Source organism: Lycorma delicatula, chromosome 4, assembly GCF_047948215.1.
Source record: "Lycorma delicatula isolate Av1 chromosome 4, ASM4794821v1, whole genome shotgun sequence".
Classification (NCBI taxonomy): domain Eukaryota; kingdom Metazoa; phylum Arthropoda; class Insecta; order Hemiptera; family Fulgoridae; genus Lycorma; species Lycorma delicatula.
In genome coordinates, this window is record NC_134458.1 from 104372211 (window position 1) to 104396433 (window position 24223).

The 24223-nt window shown below is 31.9% G+C and overlaps 1 protein-coding gene across 2 annotated transcripts in view; it reads left to right on the forward strand.

Annotated features, from left to right (window-relative positions):
• LOC142323723 (matrix metalloproteinase-2-like) overlaps positions 1 to 24223 on the forward strand; it is a 691023-nt gene that overhangs the window by 375969 nt on the left and 290831 nt on the right. For both annotated transcript variants that reach the window (XM_075363878.1, XM_075363879.1), the window contains exon 3: positions 23952 to 24115. In XM_075363878.1, coding sequence (XP_075219993.1) covers positions 23952 to 24115 — 164 coding nt within the window. The remainder of the gene's footprint in view (positions 1 to 23951; positions 24116 to 24223) is intronic.

Sequence of the window (24223 nt, forward strand, 5' to 3'; positions counted from 1 at the left end):
GATTGAGTGTAACTCAAAAATGACTCGACAAATCTTCATCAAATTTTCAAATACCCAACTTCAGACCCACTGTAGTATTATATCTAAATTTCAATGAAATATATCTACTAGTTTTGTAGATTCTCGAGCCACAAAATTGTATACATAGGCCTATTTACACACAAGGAGACTCCAATTTAAGTGAATGGTATTTTTGTACGCCTCATACAACATAATGTAAAGAAGATTCATTTTTTCCCCACCATGTGAACGAAGTAATAGCGTACTTGTCTTCGAAAAATCGGTAAAAATACATATGTGTGTGTGTGTGTGTGTGTGTGTGTGTGTGTGTGTGTGTGTGTGTGTGTGTGTGTGTGTGTGTGTGTGTGCGTGTGTGTGTGTGTGTGTGTGTGTGTGTGTGTGTGTATGTGCATATATAACATTTCCTTATATAACATCTATAGTTATATTATCTCACGTAATATAGAAAAATAGTCAAGTACCATTGTCTGCTGGAAAGCTGTAAAATAAAAACACTTATAAAGATATTTGTCGTAAACAAAAAATGAAAAATCAAGAGAATTCTAACAATTTGAAAACTGAAACAAACTATCTTTTTAATAGAACATGCAAGAATAAGTAGTAAAGAAAAGGAAAATGAAATGTAATAAAAAATTATCAAAAAATTCCTAATAATTGATTATGAAAAGCATCAAAAATGGATGATCAAATTGAAATATAAAACAAAGGTCGCGTCTCGGCATTTCGTGCGGAGGTCAGAACCGTCACCGTCCGACATGGCATCTTTTCATACACTACCAATTTCTACCGGGCTGATGACCATAGCTGCTGATTCCTGCTCTTTCATAACAAAAAAAAAACTGAGTTACACGACCTACAAACCATTTTTTCTCCGTACGTATCCCTCGATCATGAATTTCCAATAATTTAAAATTTATATATTTTAAGAGAAGTATGTGAGCAGCAATTGACTGCGAACACGATCTTTGATTTTTCAGTCATCCAGAAAGAAAGAAATATTTCCTTCGTCCTTTTCTAAAATAACTGGTCGTTTCACAGTGTTTTTGAGTGTTCAGTCTGATTCTCGTTATAAATCAGTTTCTATTGTGATTCCCCAAAACATGTTTATTCCACTAACTGATAAAAATAAAATATTTATTTTTATTTATCTACCTAAAAAAATATTCATTTTATTCTTAAAAAAGAAATTTTTATAGGAAAAATAAACGTTATTTCAAATCCTAATAGTGATTTATTTTCCTGTTACAAAAATAAACTTCCTACAACAATTTACGTTACAATTAACATTGTAACAACAATTTACGTTGTTAATTCCAACAATTTACGTTGGATATAAACATTAAGAAAAAAAAACTCTTTCGTAGTGAGTGCGTCAGTAGGGCGGATTTCCGTTGTAGTTAACCTTGAAATCGCAGCCATAAACCCAGATTTTTGCCTCCAATTCCGATTTCTGCGAACCGATTCGCTTGAAAATCAGTAGAGTACTATTTCTATTAATTTGGATCCATTTCAGTTTCATCAAATTCGGTTAATAATTGCGTCTAGTAGAACGAAAAAAAAAATTGTACCCAAAAACTTCGTTTTTTTTGCTTTAACTCGTGTTCCTGTGAACCATTTCGCTTTAAAATCAATAGGACTCTATTTCCAGTAGGTTTACATCATTCCACCAAAAATCGGTTAAGATATTCGTCCGGTAGAGGGGACGAAAAAATCTTATACAAACATACATATTTATATAAACATGACTGCACGCAGTAGCGATTTCCAAATTCTTTGAAAATCCATTAATAACCACGCAAAAAATTGTCAAAATTACAAATTCTGGGAAAGAGGTAGAGAAAAACGCTCCATTCTACCATTCTGATTGGTTTTAACTCGAGATGATGGTGACGATTAATCACCAATCCTACAGTACTTCAAACTGTAACTGATAAATGGATCAATGAATAAAGAGTCGGCTCCATTTTCGGCTTGAGATAAAAAGAAAATTTTTATAATACGAAACTTTAACTTGTTTTGAAATACCTAATAAGTGTTTTTTAAAGTAATTTCAACTGATTTAAGAAATATTCAATTATGATTAAACATAACTAAAATCTAAAAATAGTTGATTGCTGGTGTTTATAAGATGTAAATATCCGTTTTGGATATAACTTCAATTTCTAATTTTGTAAATAGTATTAAGTTAACAACTTAATATTTTTACAAAATTAATGATTTCTCTCGAGAAATAAATCATTCATTTAAAAATTTATCAAAAATAATAAGCTTTCATTAACAGCTCCTTGTTTGTTCGCAACCAAGGAAATTTAAGTGACTTTCGTTAGCTGAATTAATTTTGTAAAATAGTATTAAGTTGACCAACTTAATAATATTTTTACAAAATTAATGATTTCTCTCGAGAAATAAATCATTCATTTAAAAATTTATCAAAAATAATAATCTTTCATTAACAGGTCCGTGTTTGTTCGTAACCAAGGAAATTTAAGTGACTTTCGTTAGCTGAATTTAGTAACAATAACCAGTTAATAAAAGAGTTATTTAAATGTTAGTTTTAAGTGTTTTAGAATATCATCACAATAATTCATACAACAATTAACATTTATTAAAGCAAACTATTTTCTTATGTTTTTAACGTTGCTCATAAGAAATATTGATAACTATGGTTACTATCGAATAAAAAAGTTTTAAAGATATTCCTATAATGTGTTTTTCTGATTATTACTTGCTTACGTGAGATATATTAAAGTACATTAAAATATACTCAAAATTTCTCTCTTGAGCTCGTCATAAACTTAAATCAATTACAAAATGATTAACTTTTTTTTACAAACTACCCTGCTCCGTCTTGTTGGAGGAAGTCGTACTCTTTTTAAAGATCTCCTAACTGATCGTAGAATTTTTCGAAAATCAGATAGTTCGGTCAAAATATATTAGTCTCATTATACCAATGCCAGAATCCCAACACCATACACCGAACTTCTTAACTTGAAGTGGTTGTTCAAACATCTACGATGATGTGGCACACCAACGCGTATTTGATGGGCGTCATCAAATACCCGATGGTGTGCAATTAATTTACACGCGCAGATAAATAAAACCATACGTCGTCTGATATAAAATACAGCATCGAGTATGTTTGTCCAACGATAATATTTTTGAGAAGCCAGTTGTAAATAATTAAGACGTTTCAGTGTCTATACTGAAGTTGTTACACGATACGGTTTCAAGTTTATATTATGAACAATCTTACGGTAAGATGAGTATTTTACACCGCTGTTGTGATAAATTAATTACATATAGATATTTCTGGAATGATAGAAATTCTTCTTCGAATATTGGCCGTGGCTTCTGGAATCCTAATGGAAGATTCCTATCTCGTATTGCTTTTAACCGAACCCGCTGTACGCCATTTTTTTAAATTAAATCGCGTATTCTACTCTTTTCTGGGATATTAGCGTTCGGAAAATTTTCCGCAAATATTTGACGTTTTGGAACATTTGAAAGGATCCATAAACATATGCTCCCATACACATGTAAATCCTGATTCTCGATTGAATAAGACATTTTAGAAAAGTACAACTGCAAAAGAAGAAACTATACTGCACTGAATGAAGCATGAACAGTTTACGACTGGCTAAAAATAAATGAAAATATTACCATACTCAGAGATTATTAGCGGGGCTCATAGTAGCAGCAGCAGACACGGTAGCGGCGTTAAACGTGAAACTCAAATAAATGTAGTTAAAATCGGCCAGATTAGGTTTTAAGTTGTTCACCCGTTATAATATGCTTTGTTACATTCCGTAGGGTCTTAGCCAACCTAACAGTAGCATCTCTGTAAGATTAATCAATAAACTATGTTTTTTTAATCGATACATAAGTTTCCCGAATATATTAATATATCTATCTGTATAAATAAAAATGTAAATATTCGTTTGTTCAAAATCTTAAATCTCCGAAAGTTTTTCACCAATTGGTTTGAAATTTTGACACAATGTTGCATTCGAATTCGCGCGTGTTTTTATATACCAAAGATGTTACACCTGTGACAGGTAAAAACATGCTTTTTTTTTAAAACAGCGCTATCTGTTGGACGTAAAAGCAACACACGCTATACTAAATATTTTACGATTCATTTCAATATTTCCGATATGTGTATCCGCTATAGACTAAAAATCTACTAGACCGATTTACGCGCAGGGAAAAAGGGAGAGAGTGAAAAATCGGAAAAGGGAAATAGAGAAAAAAAGGTAAAAGGGAAGAAGATAAAAAGGTAAGAAGGGGAAAATGAAAAAAATAAAGAAAGGGTAAACGGGGGAAAGGAAACGGAAAGGAGGAAAAGGAAATGGGAATATGGTAAAAATGAAAATGGGGAAAAGGAAATGGGAATATGGTAAAAATGAAAATGGGGAAAAGGAAAGGGAAAGGTTAAATTTTGTGAAGTTCCGTAATGTTCATTTTGTTAATGTTTTAACAAACTTTCAATTGCGTTCATTTAATCTATACATATATATATATATATATATATATATATATATATATATATATATATATATATATATATATACTCAAATCTAGCAATAGTGAACACATTGCCGGGTCTGCTAGTACTAAATATAATATTAATATATTATATATAATAAACATAGTACATAAGTACAACACCCTAGGGTAGCTGATTCACCTTAAATCTTGGAGAACTTACAGATCTAATATATGCGGTGGCTTTAGGTGCCTAAATTCCTCGCTGTTATTCAGGAGGTTTATCGCGAGCCAATTCATATGTTTAAGTGTTAATAATAGTATATTTTTACTTTATACTGAATAAATAAAAAATATCTTTCGTTCAGTCTCATTATGCATATTGTACCGAACTCCCTAATCTTCTCTCTAACGGTTGGCAATCCCAACTAATCGTTTATTTCAGTGATTTTTGCAAACCACAGCGCTTCTGTATATTTCTCAATAGTTTGTTCTGGAATCGCTATACGACTTCAATGTTACTCTCACTTGACGTGCCCCATAGTTGGATCTCGTATGCCCAAATCTCATATGTTGAAATAGTATGTACTCAGCGTTTCAGGACCGCTGATATAGAAATTGCTTGTTAGGTAATGATAGTTGTGACCCCCTACCTAAAAGCCATTACATCTCCCTGAACTTAATGTAGCTGCGTATTTTTCTCCCTAACACGAATCCTCTCAGATAGCGATCCAGATGGAGACCTAGGTATCGCACGCTGTTAGCATGCGGGATGAAAACGCCATTAATTTGAACTCACGGGCAGTCACGCCTCCTCATCGCAGAAGTAACATGTATAGATTTAGCCAGATTAATCTTCATCTTCCATTTAGCTAGCCATTCGTTAATTAGATCAAATACAGTTCACAGTTTAGCAGAAGCCACGATAGGGTCAGCATTCACAGCCAGGATTGCCGTATTATCCGCAAACGATGGAACTGTAACGTCCTCTGGACTGGGAAGGTCTACAATGAAGATAGAGCATAGAACCGGATCCAGAACCGAGTCGACCAGACATTCAGACAAAAAAAGAAAGAATTCAAACAAGTATCGATTGTATTTCACCTGGAATAAATGTCTGACCAGGTAGCTGTGTAGGATCAAGTATGTTACTTGACTGTATCAATTTATTCAACTGTATTCGGTTGAGCAAGGCTCCTTTTCAATTTACAATATAGGTCAGGTTGATCTTATCAAAGACCTGCTGGCCAAAAAAACAACAAGTAATACATTTTTTGTTCTAGGCACTTGCTGATAACGTTGTCAATCCCGTGTGTTTGTTTAATTTTTGAGTGACCACGTCTGAAGCCGAACTGATGATCAGGGATAACACGCCCTTTCTCCAAACTCCAAAATCGGTCATAGCCTCAGAAGAAATAATCTTTTAAATATCTTCGATAGAATAGATAACAGGCTTATCGGCCTATATGAAGCTACCGTGGGTTGGCTTATCCGGTTTTTGGACCATTATCATCTGTGACACCTTCCATTCCATCTAGAAGCTCGTAGTTCAAACAACGCCATTAAAGAGATACATTATATACTGGATGTCCTTGAATTAAAGCATAAAAAGCTTTTTATTAGTTATTAAGTCGTATCCGGGAGCTTACTTTGAATTCTCTCCTCTCCTAATTACTCACAGAATCTCTTTGCTGACGAAAAATATTTCAGAGGAAGACGCATAGCGATTGAGCTCACTCATAGTCGCTTTGAGCCCACGACCCATCCAACGTTTTTAAAGTCGGGAACGCTGGTGGTGGTCTATTGCAGTCCTTCGTGGTCTTCCATAGTGAGTAAGCATTCTTTTACAAAGAGGAGAGATTCTCAAGGATGTTTCTAAACGTCTCGTTTTTAACAAAGCTCAGAAGCCGTTTTAATCGATGAACAGTCCTGTTCAAAGATTTTCTATCCTCAGGCAACTTCCGTTATACAGCCACCTCCTTCTAAGTCTCCTCTTGGTAGAAATAAGATTTATAACCTAACTAGGGTAGGCTGTGCCTTCCTGTCCTCCATGTCTATTCTCTGGTGTACACTGCCAAGTTGCCTCCTGCAGGATTGCGGTCAAGAAATGCGTTGCATTATCTATATCAGCATTACTTTTCAACCGAACAGGCACACTTAGCTTGTTCACACTACCAAACCTTTTTCTCAAAAAAAATCTAAAAAACAAAATAATAATAAAAATTTACTTTACAAAATGGACTACTACTTTAAAAAACGTTTTTTAATAATAATACTGAACAATATTTCTTTAAAGTCAACTTTTCGAAATCAGCATAAAATTGAATTGATAAACTCAATAATCTCCTTTTAATTCATTTATAAGTCGGTTTTTATCATTTTCTTTTATAAATTTAATTAAAACTTTGGTTGAAAATAAGACTAATTACTTTTCGTCACATGCAAACGAACTTACTTTCCATGGATTTTTTTTTTTATTGAATATGAAACCAAATTATAATTGCGAACATTTATGTATTTTCTTCTTATAACTTAGTTCGGTACTTAATGTGTTTTATAAAACAATATTTTCTACATGGAATAAGATATTAAAATTCTTAATTTAAAGAAAGATCAAACAGTTTTTATTCTAATTTATTTAAATGTTAATATATATATATATATATATATATATATATATATATATATATTATATATATATATATATATATATATATATATATTTATTTATTTATTTGTTTATTTAATAACATAAATAAGGTATGTTTGTGGTATAAATTTCGAAAAAAAGTTTCAAAACTAAAAACGTTAGTTAATTATAAAATTTAAACACCGAGTTAAACTTTAATGAACATCTTACGTGTTATTTTGAGAATAATAATTTATTTCCGTGAAAAATAACAAACGTAAAATAAAAAAGACATAATAAATAAACCGAGAAGATAACATTTAAAACTTTATTTCGTAAACTTAGACTAAAATAAACTTCGAATCAGTTGTTTAAAATAAAAATGAAACCTATTTAAAAAAGTTGTAAGCACTAGAAACTGCTCATTCTTTAAAAAAACTCAAACAAAAGTCAAAAAAGAATTTATAAGCTTATCTACTATACAAACTATTATTAGATAAACTACTAAGTTAAATTTTCATTATAAAAATTTATAAATTTCTCATTACCTTCTATTTATGTAATATACATGTAATCCATTCCTGTTATATTTGGAATTGATTTAAACAAATGCTCTTCTAGGTTATTGGCGGAGTGCGACCTTGAGCTCTACGAAAGTGAATGCCACGTGTCATTCATTATTCGGTCTTATTTGCGCCACAATAAAAATATTAGAAATATTCTTACAGATTAAGTTAAAGTAATTTTTGTAACAATAAAAGATCTAATTAAGAGCAAATGAATTTCTCTTTCTAGTTAACAAAAATTTAGATATATATTTTTTAATAATGTTGTACTGTCAGAAATATTGTTACTTACATCAAAAGTTAAAAATTTTTCCGAGTGTAGGAAGCTTTCTGTTTAACTGACAATAAAGTTGTAATACTCTCCTGGCACTGGTTATTTATTCTTACATAATGGAAAAATAATTAAACATGAAAATGTTACCTAAGATTTTCTTTTTTGGAATGGGGTTAATTTTTGACGAAATTTTATTTTAAAATGTTCATTATACGTTTAAATAAACCAAAAACGTTGGTTGTGGAACAGTTGGTTGCTATTCGTGTCGACGATGGAAACGCGCACGGAAAAAACGCCTCTCAAAACAACAAGAAGCTAGGCCCGATGAGTACTTCGAACAGGACCTCACGTCGCAAGAAACTTAGATGCTGACATGATGATGATATTAGTGACATCTCAGGCAGCGAAGGAGAATGCGAAGTGATGAGCTCCCAATCACAACGTACCATGGCAAACGGAGCCGACGTTGCATACGCCTAGAGTTTCGCGTGCTGTTTCTCAGTCTCCTAATAACCGGTTGCCACTTTTTAACCAGTTTCCCACAAAAGAGACAGCTGAGCCTGCTCAATAGAGAAACTATAAAGCCACCACCCATTGTCTTATATGGTATCACGGATATTATGAAACTGTATGCGTTATTGAAGACAATCGTGAACAAGACGTGTCATTAACAGTAATCGGCATAGAAATAACCCGAAGGACATTGACTACTATAAACAAATTATTCAGCTAGTTAGAGAAAGGAATTTCGTAGGATATACCTTCACTAGGAAGGATTTGAGACCATTTATATTAGTGTTACGGAACATGCACTACTTGATTCTTCTGAATATTATCAAAGAAGGGATTGAGAATCAAGCCATATGGTATGGAGATTGTAAATGCTTGTACGGACAAAGAGTCGATATAAACTTTCTTTATTAATTTGGAGCCAGTGGACAATAACAAGGAGATATTCAACCTGAAACTATATAGCTAACTGCTCCGTTAAGTTTGAGGAACCTAGAACACCTGGGTTTAATCCACCGGGTTGGTCTAGTGGTGAACGCGTCTTCCCAAATAAGCTGATTTGGAAGTCGAGAGTTCCAGCATTCAAATCCAAGTAAAGAGGCTTACTTTTATACGGATTTGAATACTAGATCGTGGATACCGGTGTTCTTTGGTGGCTTGGTTTCAATTAACCACACATCTAAGGAACGGTCGAACTGAGACTGTACAAGACTACTACATGCACTTCATTGATATTTATACATATCATCCTCTGAAGTAATAGCTGAACGGTAATTCCCGGAGGCTAAACAGAAAAAGAAAAAAAAAAGAAGTGTTAAATGTGCGGACCACCGACTGCCAGAAAGGCGACAGCAGTACTCCAGGAACGTAGACATTGTGCTACTCAGATCACCCTGCAAATTGCAAGGGTAGCAAAGTCTATAAGAAATCTTAGAGAGAAAGCAGAAGAGGAGGGCACACTTTACCACTGTTACTAAGCCTCCATGAATATCTATGGACATGCAAGACAACTTCCCCGAAATGAATGATAACAATTTCCCCCGACTGAGATATAGATCAACTGAGTACGTGAATGATCGTACAGGTGGCTACCCAGTTAATGATCGCGGTTCGCGATGTCGCCCGCGATCATTCCCTGAAGCGGAGGTCGTGAAAAACTTCAGAATTCACCTACTTTGCGGATAAGTTGACAACGAACATCAAGTTTTTGATTCAGAAAATAGGGAACCTTATAGGTCTGTTAACGAAGGTGATCACCAAAATCTGCTGATGGTGAATAGTTTGCGGATTGCAACGTGGAATATAAATGACATTTTGAATAGAAAAGATGAATTAGGAGGCGTCTGTCCTGACTGAGCGACTCGATGTTTTTCTTATCACTAAGACACACCTCACCGACTGAAACTGCTTCAGCAGTATTCGCGGCTATTCCGTATAATTGACCAACCACCTAAACGGCAGAACACAGGGAGGAACTGTGCTGCTGATTATAAATGGGATCAAACACATTCAATTTCGGCAATTTGGGGCCAACCATAACCAAGCGACTTCTGTTGAGTTGACAGACTGGATCATTGAGGCTCTCTGCGATCTACTGCTTCCTCGCCACGTGATCATAGATGAGATGTTCTCTAAGTTTTTCCGTTCCTCGGATCGCAGCTTCATTTCAGGGGGTGACTGCAATGCAAACATGTTCAAGGAGGTTCTATACTAATAACTACCATTGGTAGAATACTAAAGAAGTGTGTTACAAGATTACGGCTCAACACTTTCTCTGGTTTGGAACTGACCTACTGGCCCACCTACGTATATAACCAAAGCCCCTGATCTGTTAGATATTTTTGTTAGTTCGGGGGTTAGTTCTCTGTACACTAATATCAGATATAGCCTTGACACTACTTCCGATCATACTACCTTAGATCGTCTACAAGTAGACGATCTTTATTTTAACCATTTATTCCCTTTAAATGTTCCTTTGGAGATTTTCCTCCTTGAAACCTTTAAATTGCTTCATTATTTTCTGAAGTTATTTTAATCAAATATTACTTTTGTTTAATTCCCGTTTCTTTTAGATTTTTTTCCAGTTTGTCCTCCCCAACCTTTATCTTGGTAAGGTTTCCAAATTTTTAAAAAGTTATGTATTTTTTTTTTACTTAATTTTTCTTCATTCATTCTCTCGGCCATAAAAGTAACCTCTTCCTAATTTAATTTGTTATTTTTAAACAAAAGCTGAACATTCAAGAGTTTGATCTTATTCCATAATTTCAATTTCTTTCAATGATTTTATTCAATTTTTTCCTTAGAATTCTCCTGTCTTTCTTTTCTAAATCTTCTTTTGTATCTTAAATTCCATTAAAATTAATGTTTCTGATCCACAAACAACTTCTACTTTTAATACTGTGTTATAATATATTAATTTAACGTTTTTAGATAAACAGTTTTGTTTTTATAAAATGTTAACTTTCATAAAAGATTTATCGATTTTATGTTCTTTTCTTAAATGCTTGTTCTTCATTTCTGAGATTGATGTTTTCTCTAAGATTTTAAATTTGTCCGTTTTTTAATGTCTCAGTTACTTGTTTTGAGTACGGTGCATCTTTATCATTAGTCATGTATTTTTAGCAAATGAAATCTATAGATTTATTTATCTTCAAGTAGGTCTGAAGAATTAATTTACTTTTATTAGAAAAAATGTACTGTTTTGCTAATTATTAATTGTATAATATTTGCTTATTATACATGATATTCAGAAAAGACAGCTTTGTAATTAACATAATTAAAATAAAGATACGAGATAAAGTATTGTATTTCTACTAAAATGCATGTCACTCTAAAATTAATCAGTTAACCACGAAAATAATTATTCATAAATATTCCCGGTTGACTACACTCGAACAAATATTTGCAACAGCTGCTGTCTAAGAAAAAAATAACTGTCTAGCAAAGACAAATTCTATAATAATAAAATGTCTAAACAAACAAAAGAAAAAAAAAATATAGAAAACTAAAAAAACTATTTTAACACTTAAAAGAGCTTTATTCTATCATTTAATGTATAATAACCTAATACTGACAAACAATTTATAACGATAGCGTCATCAGTAAATTACATCAAAAAGACCGCAAACACATCTTAAAGTAGGTAGCAATTAATACAATGCTTTTTTTTTATTTTACATTACTTTGTTTGTTTTTCTTTAATAAAAACAAGACAAATATGAATCATAACTTTAATAAGTTCAGTAACATAAAAATATCTTGTATCACTGTATGTATTTATTCCTTTTATAATACAAAAAGAACATCGAAAGATTTCAGATTCAAATACCGATCAAGCATAGGAATTTTATTATACGATATAAATTTCCACACCGTATAATATTTATAATTATAGACAAATAGAATACCTGTTTGATAAAAAAAAACAACAAAATTAAATATTAACACTTATTAAACCTTCGTTTTTGATACAGTGTAAGTTAAAAGTGTGTGTTTTTTTGGTTAATTTATTTGAAGATAACATGTAGAAATTACGGAGAATTACTTGTCATTTAAAAAGCACCTCAATTTTCGTCTTTTTTCCTTTCGATATAATTTTATAAATTAGTTAAGGAACTAAAAAAAAATAATATTAAGGTATAGTTAAACCGACAACGATTGTTAACGTTTATATGCCTACAAGCGCCCATGATGATGATGAGGTAGAGTGTGTATACGAAGAGATTGATGAAGCAATTAAACACGTAAAAGGAGATGAAAATTTAATAATAGTTGGAGATTGGAATGCAAGCATTGGAAAGGGCAAGGAAGGAAATATAGTAGGTGAATAGGGGCTGGGCAAAAGGAATGAAAGAGAGGACAGACTTATAGAGTTTTGCACAAAGTATAATTTAGTAATCGCCAACACCCAATTTAAAAATCATAATAGAAGAATATACACTTGGAAAAGGCCAGGCGATACTGTAAGGTATCAGATAGATTATATCATGGTTAAGCAAAGATTTAGGAATCAACTCGTTGACTGCAAAACATACCCTGGAGCAGACATTGATAGCGACCATAATTTGGTGATAATGAAATGTAGATTGGGGTTTAAAAACCTGAAGAAAAGTTGTCAGATGAATCGGTGGAATTTAGAGAAGCTTGAGGAAGAGGAGGTAAAGAAGATTTTTGAGGAGGACATCGCAAGAGGTCTGAGTAAAAAAGATAAGGTAGAAAATGTAGAAGAAGAATGGGAGAATGTTAAAAAGGAAATTTTTAAATCAGCAGAAGCAAACTTAGGCGGAATAAAGAGAACTGGTAGAAAACCTTGGGTTTCAGACGATATATTGCAGCTGATGGATGAGCGTAGAAAATATAAGAATGATAGTGATGAAGAAAGTAAAAGGAACTACCGACAATTAAGAAACGCTATAAACAGGAAGTGCAAACTAGGGAAAGAAGAGTGGATTAAAGAAAAGTGTTCAGAAGTGGAAAGAGAAATTAACATTGGTAAAATAGACGGAGCATACAGGAAAGTTACGGAAAATTTTGGGGTACATAAATTAAAATCTAATAATGTGTTAAACAAAGATGGTACACCAATATGTAATACGAAAGGTAAAGTCGATAGATGGGTGGAATATATTGAAGAGTTATACGGAGGAAATGAATTAGAAAATGGTGTTATAGAGGAAAAAGAGGAAGTTGAGGAGGATGAAATGGGAGAAACAGTACTGAGATCTGAATTTAAGAGAGCATTAAAAGATTTAAATGGCAGAAAGGCTCCTGGAATAGACGGAATACCTGTAGAATTACTGCGCAGTGCAGGTGAGGAAGCGATTGATAGATTATACAAGCTGGTATATAATATTTATGAAAAAGGGGAAGTTCCGTCAGACTTCAAAAAAAGTGTTATAGTCATGATACCAAAGAAAGCAGGGGAAGATAAATGTGAAGAATACAGAACAATTAGTTTAGTTTAACTAGTCATGCATCAAAAATCTTAACTAGAATTCTATACAGAAGAATTGAGAGAAGAGTGGAAGAAGTGGTAGGAGAAGACCAATTTGGTTTCAGGAAAAGTATAGGGACAAGGGAAGCAATTTTAGGCCTCAGATTAATAGTAGAAGAAAGATTAAAGAAAAACAAACCAACATACTTGGCGTTTGTAGACCTAGAAAAGGCATTCGATAACGTAGACTGGAATAAAATGTTCAGCATTTAAAAAAAATTAGGGTTCAAATACAGAGATAGAAGAACAATTGCTAACATGTACAGGAACCAAACAGCAACAGCAAAATTCGAAGAACATAAGAAAGAAGCCGTAATAAGAAAGGGAGTCCGACAAGGATGTTCCCTATCCCCGTTACTTTTTAACCTTTACATGGAACTAGCAGTTAATGATGTTAAAGAACAATTTAGATCGGAGTAACAGTACAAGGTGAAAATATAAAGATGCTACGGTTTGCTGATGATATAGTAATTCTAGCCGAGAGTAAAAAGGATTTAGAAGAAACAATGAATGGCATAGATGAAGTCCTACGCAAGAACTATCGCATGAAAATAAACAAATACAAAACAAAAGTAATGAAACGTATTAGAAATAACAAAGATGAACCAATGAATGTGAAAATAGGAGGAGAAAAGATTATGGAGGTAGAAGAATTTTGTTATTTGGGAAGTAGAATTACTAAAGATGGACGAAGCAGGAGCGATATAAAATGCCGAATAGCACAAGCGAAACGAGCCTTCAGTCAGAAATATAATTTGTTAACATCAAAAATTAATTTAAATGTCAGGAAAAAATTTTTGAAAGTATATGTTTGGAGTGTCGCTTTATATGGAAGTGAAGCTTGTACAATCGGAGTATCTGAGAAGAAAAAATTAGAAGCTTTTGAAATGTGGTGCTACAGGAGAATGTTAAAAATCAGATGGGTGGATAAAGTGACAAATGAAGAGGTATTGCGGCAAATAGATGAAGAAAGAAGCATTTGGAAAAATATAGTTAAAAGAAGAGACAGACTTATAGGCCACATACTAAGGCATCCTGGAATAGTCGCTTTAATATTGGAAGGACAGGTAGAAGTAAAAATTGTGTAGGCAGGCCACGTTTGGAATATATACAACAAATTGTTAGGGATGTAGGATGTAGGGGGTATACTGAAATGAAACGACTAACACTAGATAGGGAATCTTGGAGAGCTGCATCAAACCAGTCAAATGACTGATGACAAAAAAAAAGGTATTGTTAAAAATAATAGTTTTACCTCTCGTTTGAAGAAATTTAAAAAAAATCTCCGATGGTCAATTCATAAATAAAAAAAGCAATTAAAAAGGGCCATAAAAGATATATTTTTTTATATTTAATAAAAAGGCAATTAAAAAAGTATTTCTGGTCTTAGTATAAATAAGAAATCTGTTCTTATTTGTTAACTAAATTTTTAATAATACTGTTACACTATAGTAACGTATATAATTTCATGATTTCAATTCACATCAAAATTGAAAATGAGCTATGAAAGTTTTAAATTTTTATCATTAAAATTACATTGGATATCGACCGTCTGTAAGTAAAGTATAGCTTTAGAAAACCGGAGATTTAGAATGTTAACCTTTCAGAGGATAAGATGAATGATTTTTATCGTGTGTGAAAAATGCCATGCCTGACCGTGATACGAACCCGGGACCTCTGGAGAAAGATTAACCTTGTATGTGGTGGTACTCTATATAACCTCCAAATAACACTGTGAAATACTGCTCTACAACAAATAAAATTTCATTAATGAATATACTTGAAAGCTTACTTATAATAATAATAATAATCTTTATTTATATAAACGAACTGAGACTGTACAAGACTACACTTCATTTACACTCATACATATCATCCTCTGAAGTATTATCTGAAAGGTAATTACCAGAGGCTAGACAGGAAAAAGAAAGAAGGATCGCCGATTAGGCAATGACATTAAATTTTGTAAATACAAAATAACTTTCTGCAGAAGCCGATATCAAAATTCAGTAAGACCCAAGCCATCAAAAGTTTGTTAAATACGTAAATATTCGTCATTCCCTTTATTTTTGTTATGAAACTAATTAGTTTTTACGCATATTAGGATAATAATACAAATTGACCATGAAATGACATTAAATTTACTAAAGCACATAATTTCTCCCTGAAGAAGTCGATACTGACATAGACAATGATCGATATAGACAACAACATTAAATTTAGTAAAAGAAGTCTAGGTTATTTATTTATAGTTTTCTAATCGATGTATTGATACAGTAGTAAGAATGGTGAGGTTTAAATTGCGAGAAACATTTTTGGAATTATAAGAAAGCTATGTTAAAAACATTTCCTTATTATTGGTTCAGTAGTTTTCGCGGTTATCAGGAGCAAACGAAAAAGAGGTTGCCTATCAGTACTGGGATAAAGATACTTTTTTAAATTTAAACACGACTTATTTTATATTATAATAAAATTAGCGTTTAATTAATTTAAAAATTAAAATAACTTACTTTTTGACAGTAGATATCTAATGAAAATGCTTTTGTGTACCATGTTGCAACGAGAAGTATTGGAACAAAAGTAATAGGTTGAATCTGCATAACGTAAAATAAAAATATCCTGTTAAGTATAAGATATGCAAAAATCACTACACAAATATTTTACAATAATTATAAATATGTATTTAAACTTGAAATATTATGAGATGGTGTAAATTAACTCTACAATATAATTCATCTATTCTTTTATTTATTATTAAGCATATGATTTTATTACTTAAGGGTCAATGCCTGTTTGATAAAAACTTCCAAATAAGAATCGTATTATACAATGTAATGGTAATGAGATAAAATTATAATATTGTTTTGTACAGTGTCATTCGACCCATCTTCAAGGAGAACGGCTAAAAACAAACTGTTCAACCAGTTTTAACGGATGTAGTTTATACCTTAACAACGATAGATGTTTTAACTTCGTGGTTATAAATTTCCCACTTTTTTTTATTTTTTTTACTTCCATTCATACAAAAATATGTAAATAAAAAAAAAAAAGTCAAGATGTATTACCTTATATGTAAAAATAAAATGAATATACCTCGAAAATTTAAACAGTTGATACTATTTTAGATTTATATAAATTAATTACTTTTATTAATGCTGGTGGACCACTGTATAATCTCCATATAGAATACCCAATTTTAAGCAATATAATATTAGGCTTAATTCAATTAATGTGATAAAGACTTACATAACACCGATCAAAAGTAGTAAAAATAAAATAATACACGCGGGTGTTTTTATTATTTAAGTAAAGTTTTCTCGAAATCTAATACCGCATTAAATAAAAGTAAAATAAGAAAGAGAAATTTCAAAAAAACTCTGCATTTTAGGTCCGATATCTATAATTTTTAAAAATTACAGACATTTCTCTAATTTCTATAAATTAAGTATAAGCTTTCAAAAACCGTTCAAAAATATTTAAATAGAGGGTAGATAGAGCATAATAACGAAATACATATATTTCAATTTTAATACGTGGGGGTTAATTTCCTGAAAAACATTTTATTGGATTATTTATATACGCATTGTAGGTAACAAATTTGCTTTAATAAAGTTTTCTCTAAAATACCTCTGAAGAAAATCGAAATCGGTTTCATCGCTACATCCTCCCACCCATTACCGAATTTTGAAAAAGAATTAATATGATCAATCTCCCATATTCAAAAATATTTCAGCAAAATTTGAAGAAAGTCGGTTCGGTCAATCCTGAGATATAAGGCCAAAAGCAAGGCGTCACACATACATAATTTTTTTGGTCTAGATCATAAATTCTCAAACTTTTTCGGCCACCACCCACATTGAAAATCAACAATCTTCTAGCTCCCCCAAAATATTTAAACTTACCTTACATCTGTTAAAAATACTAATTGCAATTGTTATTTTTAAGATGCGCTCTTAAAAACAGCAATTGAAATTATTGTTTTTGAACGCTGTTTTTAAAGAAAAAAATGGTCTTTTCTCTTTAAAGTGGAATATTTCGGTTCAGAAAAATCGTAGACATACATAAAAAAAAAAAATGAATGCTAAATTCTTAAGCTTTTAAACGACTTTAATGCAGTTTATTGAAAAATATTTCGTTTTCCCCATGCGCTCGATCAAACACGAAGAAAAACCTTCAAATTTTTAAAAGTTTTCTTCCCACCGATTTTTTTTTAATTTGATTATTTTTGAAATCTGAAGTATACTGTCAAAAAGTAGAATATTCAAGCTTTAATTTTTTTTTTTTTATTCGTCTCTAAGCCTATTGGTTGCAAAGTTAAAATAGTTTGAATACAATCATTTTTTAATCGTAAAATATAGGTATCCGTTTAATTTTTTGTATTAGTGTGGTAGGTACTTAATTTTAGTTTGAAATATCCGGAAAACATAAATTTTACCTTTTATTATTAATAAAGCATCGCCTTCCTACACCGTCTGAACGCCCCCAATTTTCTGTGGGCCTTCTACCGTCCCCCTGAAGGCCTCCAGTGCCCACAAGGGGACGTTATCGCCCACTTTGAGAACGAATGGTTTAGATGAACTACTTGGACCCTAAAATGTGAAGATTTGCAAAAAATCGTATGCCCCATTTACGAAATGTTCACCATACTTTCTCTTTTAATATAGCTGTTCTAATTACATTCGCCAGGAAAGTAAAAATTATGACGTAAAATATGTTTTAGAATTTTTGTTGTAAAACATTTAAAAACACGTCAAATATTTTTAAAACAAGTTGACATTCCAAATCCATAGCTCCTTTTAATTCAATACTTTAGTGTATCTGGAGAGGAGGTTCTTCGTGAAAATGAAGCATTTGATGTGTTATTAAAAAATAGATAAAAAAAATTAAGTTTTGTATTCAACCATCTCTTCGCGCAAAAAATAAATAAATTAGTGGCCTTTTTTAACCAAACAAGGATAAACTCATCTGATAAACTGTTATACAGAAAACAATTTTTACAGGATAGGACAGTGATAAAATTTCAAGTCAAGAAATTATTGGTACAGACCTCTTTATTTAATCATGTTACAATAACGTAACAGGGTATCATACAATAACGTGAACAGGGTCCTGCAACATAAAACTTATTTTTTTTTTTAAATTTCTTTGATCTTCACCGAAACTGGATGGATAACGTGTGAAACACGTTTTAAAACACGAAACACCTTTTAAAACAATACTCATTTTAGTCAGAAATTTTAAACCTTCTTTAAGAATAAATGTTTTAAAACTTGTTGCTTAGTATAAACGCCCTTAATATTGTGTAGATTGAAAATATATAAAATATGTATAGCGGACATGCGGGAACATAAGTATTAAATTAGCAAACCGGTAGTTTAATAACTAAACATGTTTATTTGAATCTGACAATGGTGTACCAACAATGATTATCATCTCGTTAGAAATAAAATATCACAATACTTTGTCTTTTAATTTTAACGTAATTTATAATCTGTTCGTAGAACAATAAATAAATATGTTGAATGTTTTGATCGAATAAATACAATTTGTTATTCCTTTAATTTTATATATATATATATATATATATATATATATATATACTAGCATTGCCCGTCATCATTATTATTGACTTTTGCTGGTACTCAAATCCAGGATTAACTGAATGAGACTACTTCACCAATTAATTATGTAATATTTTACAACAATATTACACAGATATTTGATTTTTTACATTTTTTTTATTCAGTACGACCGGTTATTTAATTAACATGATCTTCAAAAAATAAAATAAAAATAAAATAATGCTGTATATCACATAATTCTTATTCTGATAATTTTTCTAATCTTTCTCACAGAAAAAACTGACGAGACGTCCAGACATGCGGTGAATAAATCGTGAGATCATTTAACATCATCATATTCTAATCTAGATCTATATGGTAGCGACTCTTTTCCCACTTGTTTTGCACCGAAAAAACAAATATAAACCGTTATAAACACATTTTGTTATATTTTTATATTTTATAGTGTACCTTTTTATTTTTTTAATAAGTACTCCAATTACCCAGATGGTTTAACACGTCTTTTTATAAAATCACAGGATCACTTCAACTCGCTTTTATATATTTAATTCAAAACAGACTCACTCACTTCCACTGAAATTTTTTTGTTAGAGATTGTAAACAATTATGAATTCAAAGTTCATTTTACTTATTTAAACTATACGTAATAGATCTTAATAAGAGCCAATTAAAACATTTAAAAAAAATAATTAAAACAATAAAAATTACATAAATATGTAAGAAAATCAAAGGATATGTATTACATCTTAATAATAGTAATAAATAAATAAATATATATATATATATATATGTGTGTGTGTGTGTGTGTGTGTGTGTGTGTGTGTGTGTGTGTGTGTGTGAGCGCGTGTGTGAGCGCGTGTTTATAATAGATCGCTTATATTCCAATATTATGTGATTGCAAAACTGTTCTTTTAAAAACTAAGAGAAACTAAACGATATTTCATAAAAACGTCTTTTGTTTTCATTAACAATAAAACCTTTATTTATAAACGATATCAATTGTAAACATTTAATAATAAACGCTAAAACAATTACGTATTATAGTAATAAAACATTCAACTAATAAAAAATAAATAACTACAATTAAAAATATTATTAAAAAACACATAAACTATGATGAAGATTTCAAAAGATCGGTACAGAAAACATTAAATCAAATAATTCATGTATTTAATAAGGAATAAATTTTTAGTAATTTAAATATTTTAGCAGTAAGAAAAATTAAATTAAAAATAATAACAGAATAGAAATAAATTACGTCGATGTAGCAGTTCTCTCATTTTTACACGCTTCTTTTTCAACTTAATGGTTTAACCGTATCCTCAAATCCTGCAATCTTAATTAAATTAATTTTCCAAGGTCACACAACGGTGAAATTCTACACAGCGATGTAAGTCGGGTGACAATACAATATTCCATTGTTAATTTCATATACTTCTATATTTACTATACAGAACATTCATATATAATTTTTCGGAGGTACAAGGGGAACATCTCGAAGAAGGGAGCAGAATCGATAAGATGTAACTATCCATCTGATTGATTTTGACTGTCGATTCATTACGAGTAAATCAGTTGGCTATTGAAGCGAATGTTAATATAGCTAGCGTAAATTTACCAACTAAAATTTACGAACGCTAATCATCTGATTTAGTTATAAATAATTGGTATCATTTATAATAATGGAAACTAATTCTCCAGGTTATAGCGTAGAATAAAACTGTACATAAATATGTTTTTTGTTTGCTAAAGAATTAAAACAATTAAAAGTAAAAACGTACTTGTAAGTTTAAATACTTATTCAAATAAAAATAATAATGGTAAAATTAGCTCTTTACGAAGAGATTTTATAACAAGAGAATTTAAAATGTTCAAATACGATTTGTAAAAACTCAGTTCATGAACAAAAAGTGGAATAATGTAATTCCTCAGAAATTATTTTAAAAGTGTCGAAAGACACCGAATCTTGACAAGCATGTAAGAAAGGGAAGAAGCAAAATTCTACGCCGATGAAGAAACAGACAGCGACTGAGAGAAAGAGACGGTTAGAGAAAGCCCGTCAAAAATACCAAGAAAAGAAAGAAAATGAAGATCAAGAAATTTAAAAAAATTTTTAAAAACATGCTTTTCTTGACAAAAACACAAGAAAACAACTCATACTAAAAAGTAAATAATTTTTTTTTTTTCAAGAACATTACTTTAAAAAGATTTTTCTATCTGCATGACTAAAAAGAAAAGCGTGGGGCGCGCTCTAATTATAAAGTGGTTGCATATGAGAACGCGCTCCCGCTTTTCTTTACAGTAGGCCTATCTCCTTGGCATCATTTCATAATTGGCCTACAGTCGCAAGGATATCGATGGACTTAATACTAGAAATAACAAGGACCGCCTCTCGAGGGACAGCCCTGTAGGCATCAATTGCAGCTAACAACAGCGGATTCTAGGCTATCAACAAAATATTTCTATAATATTTGTACCTTATCCGATGAGCCCAGACAGGTGCAGCATACAGCATTATAGTTTCGCATACACATTTATATAGAACACGCACAGTTCTGAAATTAAGCTGTCAATCGGGGTAAACTGCTCACACCTAAGGAGGCAGAACAAGTCTTTTTTGCAGCATATTGAGAGTGCTCCTTGAATCGAAGATTCTCATCAAAGATAACACCTAGATACTTTTGCAGCGGGGCATACCTAATTCGATGATCTACCATTGATACACGAGGTCGTCGTGTAACAGCTAGTCTGCCCTTGAGGAACAACATCGTTCTTTTCTCCGAGTTAAACACCATCTTATGTTGCAAACTCCACAACTAGAGTATCTAGCAAGCCGAGCTGCCCTTCGATCTCATTCCTCGAGACTCTGAATTCGTTCTTCGTTCATGACGCGTTAACCAATGGGCAACCTAACCGTATCAAAGAATCGAATTCAACAACCCAGAGCAGGGGACCTAAAACACTACCCTGCGGGTAACCTTAGATAGCGTTTTTCCTACTTTAAACGCCGTCTCGATTGTTGAAATAATTATATAGCACATTCAACTCATTCTGCGTACAATCACGCTTCTGCAACTGAAACAGGGCAAAGGGCAGCCACAAATTATTAAATAAATCGTGTACCGAAAAAGATACCTAAGACATACTCACACTCACTAGAGGAAACAATGATCATAACCTTAAGAATAGCATTTTCCGTATCCCTCCCTGGTCAAAAACTATACTGATCACCCATCAACAACTTTTTAGAATTCAATCTGTCAGTAATACGAATATTACCTGATATACCTCTGCCTCTGTAATATCCACAGATAAAACATCAGAGCGAAAAGCAGCAATTTCCTCTCTGACTCTAAGATGATATGAAGTTTCATAGTCACAATATCATCACAATGAATTATTCAATAGAATATTTAAAATCTCAACTTTATTAGAAATAACACCCTGCTTGATCGAGAGAGCCGGCAAAAGAATATTTTTCTTACGCTTATACCGTAGGACTTCATAGAAAACAGCCGAGATATTCTTATTTCCTTACTCTCTAACAAAAGAACGCCAAGAATCCCTTTTTGATATCCTAACCAAAAGAAAATATTCAGGCCTCTGCCTTCGATAGTCATCTACCAAATCAGTTCGCCGATCAGGATCACTCTCCTGAGACGGTTCACGGACTATTTCAACAAAGACAACTGCCTAGTCCACCAGGGGGAAATTCTCTCTCGATCCGAATTGCGGGGAATTGAATTCTCAACGGCAATGATGAAACCGGAGAAAATCTTTCTGCCAGGTAGTCCAGCTGTATATCATCTTCAGTCTAAGACACGGAGTCTATCGGAGAAAATATTAACAAGTTCAGCCCAGTCCGCCTTCCTGTTCAGGAAGCGCCCCTGCTGAACAGGGACTGTGCATCTATTAGCGTCTCTCAACTCCCTAACCGACTCAAAGATAATTAATCGATGACTATTAGAACAATCATCAACGACAAAACAAGCATAAACCCTACCAGGAATTTTCCTGCAAACAATAATATCAATATTCGTTCCAGAAAACAATCTCCTTCTATCTACCATTCCGGTAAAAGTTGGTAACTCACCGAAAACAATAAAGACTAATTCAAACTGCACAACAAAGCCTTCAACTAATTCACCACTATCATCTGTGTCTTCACTATGACAAAGAAGTGACTTAGCATTTACATTAGTATCTAGCACTATAGGACAGTTACCGACAAGAACAAGAATTCTATCCCACTTTTCTAAATATTTCTGAATGAGATCTCTACATTGAAAATACGAATTATTGAAAAAGAACTGATTGTACAAAGTTTAATTTTAGAGGATTACTTAAATTCCTGCATCGTTTTTAATTCTTTAAGTTTACCTTATAAAATCGCAGCCGGTTTTAAAAAGCCTGGGGACCAAAACTTTACATGTTTAATTCAATATTAAAAATTACGTATTTAGAAATAAAGCTAAAACAATTAATTTTTACTGATCTTTCAAAGAAAAGTCAGTATTATTTTCAATCGGATGATGACGGGGGGGGGAGGATCTATGTATAAGGTTTTGTTGTTCAAATATCTCCAAAATTACTAAATTAATTTCATTGAAATTTATATATATGCTGTAGAAGTGTATCTGAAGTTGTGCATGTGAAAATTTGATGAAGATTGGTTGAGTCGAAAAAATTTGAGCGGGGCAAGTTAGAAGCGTCATTCGTTATGACGCTGCGTTGGAACGTTGACGTTTCTTTATCTGCGGTAGCGATATTAAACCAGATTAAAAAAAATATATTAAACCAAATTAAATTAACGAAAATTCAGTCTTCTTGCGCAGTTCCGCGCAAAGTTTTTTTACAGTTTTTTGTAACCTTTAATGATTTTTTTTTTCAGGCTTTTGCTAATATACCTGCAACAGGTATAATGGACAAAGAGACTGTAAGACTGTTAGGTAAAGCCAGGTGTGGTGTAGCCGATATGCAAATACAGCGCAATAAAAGAAGAAAAAGATATACAATTCAGGGTCAAAAATGGCATCATACAAATATAACATGGAGGTAAATCAAATAATAATCATTAATAAATTTTAAAAGTTTAATTTTACTATATTAGTATTTATACAGCTTATTAGTATTAAATTACATTCAATTTTTTCTAATTACTCA